Consider the following 5,476-nt stretch of genomic DNA (forward strand, 5'->3'; position numbering starts at 1 on the left):
ATCATGGTAATACCTAGAAATTATCGTCATAAATGTTTTATTCCGTATTGCCCATCCCTTGCTGCCATCTTATGCATGATTTAATTAGTGTTATATAAATGTAGAAATATAAAACAACAAAGAGAGGTGATCTTAGCAAGTAAAAGTCCTTCTTGTGTTTCCAACCCTTCACTGCAGAGCCATTAGTGTCATCCTGGGTGACAAGTGGAAGAAGATGAAGAATGAAGAGAGGAGAATGTACACCATGGAGGCCAAGGCTTTGGCCGAGGAGCAGAAAAGACTCAATCCTGACTGCTGGAAGCGTAAACGAACCAACTCAGTAAGCACCACAGTTAATACATATTTTTCAATCTAGTAGCTTTGCACAACATTTTCCAGACTTCCTATTGACTGGATTTAATGTACATCTGCTGTTTTCTATTCTTAGGGTTCCCAGCAGACCTAAACCCCTCACCAGAACCCCCAGCAGCTGGTGTGTTTTTTTTTTTTTAGCATGGAGAGGGTGCTGAAGTTGACAGACCGCTTGATGCCTCTTTGCTCTCCTGTATTCTTGAGATCCAAATGTGATGCTGAACTCACTCGCTTTTGTAAACTTTACATATTTTACTTTACATAGTGACAAAACAGAATTATTGCGAAAAAAAAACATATACAAGAAATGTAATCTAGTCACTAACCGTGCATATATTTTCTTATACCTTTAATGTCAAAGATGTCTTATTCCCAAAACGTTGGGAAAACGTCTCATGTATTTCAGGTCATTTTTTTCTTTTTCCTTTTCTTTTTTGTTCAGTGGTGAAAAAACAAAGAGAGGTGCTGTGCTTTAGGACAGAAAGATGAGCTAACATCTGTTTGTAATAGGAAACAGGCAAATTTAGATAACTTTTTACTCTTCTTCATATTGATATTTGTAAGATTTAGTATATTGCACAGATTGGTAATCCATACAGTTTGTATCCTACCACTGTACTATGGCTCAGAGTTTATAAGCAAACCCATCCAACCACCAATATCTTTATTGGTGGTCAGGCACAGGCACGTCAGGCCTCAGTGGTTACTTCTTCTGCACTTTATATAAATAATGTAATCTGGTCCTATACAACCATTGTATACTGGTGAAACAGTTTGTATATTACATCTAGTATTTTCCTAGTTACCCATTTGTCACAATCATGGCACAGCAGCTGTGCTTTGCTTTCAGGTTGCTTTTGAATTTTAAGTACTTTGTTCATAATGTACAGTTTTCAATGCACCAATGTCTTGCACAAATTATCCTTGTATTATATTATAAATAATTTTTTAAACTTCTCACCCCTGTGTACGGCTATTTTGTGTCAGCTGTAAATTGTAAATATTAAGGTCATTGGCTTTGTATTTAGACATGTTTTTCTCTGTTATCAGATGTGGAAAACAATCCTTTTCACTTCATCGGTGTGCTTTTTCAGTACAAAATTGTGGCAAACTGGGATTTGTTTCTCACTCTCAAGCTCTTATCCACTGATATTCAGAACTAAAAGGAACATTTTTTAACTTTTTTTTAATCTCTGCTGGTCTACAATATCATTGTGATGTCTATGAGCTGAATGAAGAAAGCATCAAACGTTTATCATTTTCTTCATACTTGCTGGAACCTGGAAAAAATTTAAAGTAAATGTAAAAAAGCATTATTAATGTTGGAAATTGTGCCAAATTTACAACAAAAAAGAAAAATCGGTTGCAAAGTGTTTTCTCTACTGGCTAAACAACTTATGAAAACAGATTGATAATAAAGTAGCAATAATAATAGCGCTTGTGGTAATAATAGTGCTGGTGCTTGTTGGCACCAGAGGGCGCTATTGTTACATTTTCTTTCAATTAGTTGCAATTTTTTATTTTTTTGTGGCTCAAATGTCTTGACTCTCAATTGTCCTATTATAAAAATAAAAGATATGATTTTAAAGCCAACACAAAAGTAAAATTAATAATACAGTGGATTTGTGTTTAAAAACTACATGTTTCAGAATAGCAGAAACAAAACTGACCTTTCACCTCAATAAAACAACCAAAATGTTTCCTCGAATGTTTATTTTGAACAGGTTAAAATGGCCAAACAGCACAAAACATTTAAGAATACAAACCGCAACAAGACAATACATAAAAATAGTCACAAAGGTTGAAACTAAAGATAATATAAAAAGTTGCAACTAAAAAGTACAAGCATAAACCTATTTAATTATCTATTATTTCTCACACAAAATGTAATGTCTATAATGTAATGCAATGTATTGATGATATTTTGTAATGATATTCATATACGTTTGCAATACAAGAAATAAGCTTCATGGCAATAAATAAATAAATAAACAATGTTCACAATCCTATAAGCTATACATGCATATTAATATTTAACTTAAGTCAAGCTTATAAGTGGTATTAATATGTACAATTATGATGATTGTAATTAAGTGATAATGTATATAAATGTAGTTATGAGTTTTAAACTATACAAAAAACAATTACATTTTACTTCACATTGGTATTAATCCCCTTCATAAAGGTTATAGTTTTGTATTTGTTTTTAAACCGATGAGTTATGAACAGTAAAAATTGTTATGAAAGTAAATAGAAAGTCCACTTTGAAGTCTTGTGTAATAGTGTGTAAAGTCGTCTGTGAAAACATGAGTAATCACGGCTTTACTTGCCTCATGAAACAACATTGATCATCAGACACAATTTGTTTTTTTCAAGCACAGGAAGCTAATTTATGCATGTTCACAACAAGATGCTCCAAAAGACTAGATGCTTCATACGTTACCCCACTGATCTGTGAGAAGCTGCATCTCTTTCTCATGTCTCTGTGCTGAAGAACACTGAAAGCTTTAAGAGGAAGAATTAAGTACACAATAACTGGCTGAAAATTAAAAACACTTTTCAAATCTTGTCACAGATTTGTAAATTAAAACAATGCGTCATGTTGTGAGCGGCACATTACTGTAGGGAAAGTTGTTCTGAGTGGATTCTATAGAAACAAGTTGTGCTTGGGCCTTCTCTCATTTATTGTTGTTTGACACTGTGTTTCCCAAAAGTGGGCTCTGGAAACAAGTGAAGGGGTTATGTGATGATTTCAGGAATCAAATATATATATTTTTAAATGATAGCTAACAGCACATTTTTGTGTTGCTATGAGTGTTAGGGCTGTATTATTCAGTTATTTTGTCCTTGTGGTTTTTGCTTTTTATTTAACCTGAAAGTACCTGTGACATGCTTATCCTTCAGATACAAAAAGTCAAAGAAAACTTTGTTCTATTTAAGAAACTTGGCATACCACACACTATTTTACTCATTTGGATGCATGACTGACCTATTTTCTTTTGAACTCGGTACAGCAAAAGGAAAACAGGAAGTGACATCAAAGGGGAACTCCTTTAATCAAAGGGGAACTCCTTTAAGAAATAGAACTCTGGTCTTTTTTTTATTGAAACATTATGATTTGAACTCTGACTTTTTTTTGTTCCTCTCTGATAGCGACTCAAAATAATGTAAAAAATCAGATTCCCCTCCACAGTTTGCTCTGTTGAGCGTTTTATCTTAGCTTTGGTTTCATGCAGACATTCCCCTTTGACATCACTTCCTGTTACTTCACATGCAAATATCTCAACAACTGTTCATCTCAGCAACATGAATATTATTTTATAAAATGTTCTCAGTGTGATCTTTCCAAAAATGCATTTGCATTATAAAAAAATGATGTCACAGGCACTTTAAACAAACCTAGGATAACTAACCCCATTGATTTTAGATAATCTTTACAGGAGGCCTGCGTCTAGAAGCAGCCTAAACATGTCTGGTTTTGGACCAGGAGGAAATCCACACAATCAGATCCCAGACCCAACCTAAGACTTGCACCCAGGACCTTCTTGCTGTGAGGCAACATTGCTAACCACTAACCCATTATGGCGCCACAAAAGCAATTTTGGGTCATGTTTGTTTCTCTTTAGTATTGCCAAAATCTCACTTGAGCAAGCCAATGAATTTTAATGCAACTTTCAGCAAATAATAATCCACACACTAAAAGTAAAATATTAGACACGGTAGTAGGTGAGAATCATTCACAGCACATACTCTGAGTGTTTACAGATCACAGATTGTGAGGTCTAAAAAAAGTTAGACTAAAACAGCTCCCAACCTTTTCTCAACAATGAATGATTTTTGTTTAAAACTCTGATATTAAATGTGGTGGAATGATATGCATCCATCAAATAATGCTTGACCTTTAATTCGCAATTACTGTATTTTAACTAGCAAGACTTAAAGTCTCTGCTGCTGCTATTTTGTGGGTCAGAACCTGAGATGCTTGGGAACAACGGGATTAAGAGGAAGTTAAAAACTCCCTTTTTTAGCCTAAGCTTAAGCATGCTGTAATTAACGTTAAGGATTCAAGCAGTGCAAAAAATATTAAAAATAATAATTTTCTTTGGGGTCAACAAGCAGCCAATGAATCCACACATGAATTTATCAAAGAGAAGCGAACAAACTGTTGATATCCTGTGACAGCACACATGATGAAGACATGAATACTAAAACCAACAATCTGAATGACAGTCATCATCACTGTTGGCTTCCTCATAAATCAGACGCTGCACCTTAATCAAGATGGCTCATTAGAGGCAATTAGTAATTCACCGAGAAATAGCAGGGACTCTGCGTCTTTGCAAGAGCAAAATGTTTTTGTCTTGAGGTAACGTCTAAAAGTCCGTTTGAACACATGACCCTCTTTTTTTTTCTACACTGGTGACTATAATTAGCTACAGAAACGTATCATCTGTCAAAGCACAGAAGGAGAAGTTGAGTGCATGAGACACAGCTCCTGCCTTCATTTTAAAGTCAGTACAACATAAATCACTTTAGATGTATTCTGCCCACTTGTCACATGTCTTAAATTACATTGCAGACCTTTTAGAAAAAAAAAAGAGCTGATAGGAATAAGAATGCATGCGAACAAGATAAGTGGATTTCTTTCTTTTCAGCCATCAGAGACAGAGCGAAATATTTCTGATGGCTCATTGTGTTGTCAGTGGTGACAGAAAATATAAGTGTATGAAACAAAGGAGGGAGGGACAGGATTTCTCAAAGAGATGTGTTCGAAGAATCCTCATAATCAACTCATTCAGTGTTTGAAAGTAGATGAGTGTGTGTTTTTGATAAAAGCGCCACCGAAATATTCAAAGTGCTGAAGAAGAACTAAAGCTCAGGAGTGTAATATTCCGTTAGGAGATTTGCTTTTTACAGAACAAGTTAAAAAAAAACCACTTAAGCGATTTTTATTATTGCCTTCTATTAGAACTGATGTGGAAGTGATTTTGATGCTCCGTCCTTTTAAAACCCCACAGAGGTTTAAGGGACATGAAATGAAAAGTGATGCCACTATTATAGTCTCATCTGAAAACCCTGCTGCTCAGTGAAGACATTTATGATAGCACTGCTAAAATAAAACACT

At 34.7% G+C, this 5,476-nt stretch overlaps 1 protein-coding gene across 6 annotated transcripts in view; it reads left to right on the forward strand.

Annotated features, from left to right (window-relative positions):
• hbp1 (HMG-box transcription factor 1) overlaps positions 1-1,311 on the forward strand; it is a 12,053-nt gene extending 10,742 nt beyond the window's left edge. For all 6 annotated transcript variants that reach the window (XM_014017161.1, XM_014017159.1, XM_014017158.1 and 3 more), the window contains exons 10-11: positions 178-319; positions 428-1,311. In XM_014017161.1, coding sequence (XP_013872615.1) covers positions 178-319; positions 428-445 — 160 coding nt within the window. In that variant the 3' untranslated portion in view covers positions 446-1,311. The remainder of the gene's footprint in view (positions 1-177; positions 320-427) is intronic.
• The last annotated feature ends 4,165 nt before the right edge of the window (positions 1,312-5,476 follow it).

The sequence above is a fragment of the Austrofundulus limnaeus genome, unplaced genomic scaffold, assembly GCF_001266775.1.
Source record: "Austrofundulus limnaeus strain Quisiro unplaced genomic scaffold, Austrofundulus_limnaeus-1.0 Scaffold162, whole genome shotgun sequence".
In the NCBI taxonomy this organism is placed as follows: Eukaryota; Metazoa; Chordata; class Actinopteri; order Cyprinodontiformes; family Rivulidae; genus Austrofundulus; species Austrofundulus limnaeus.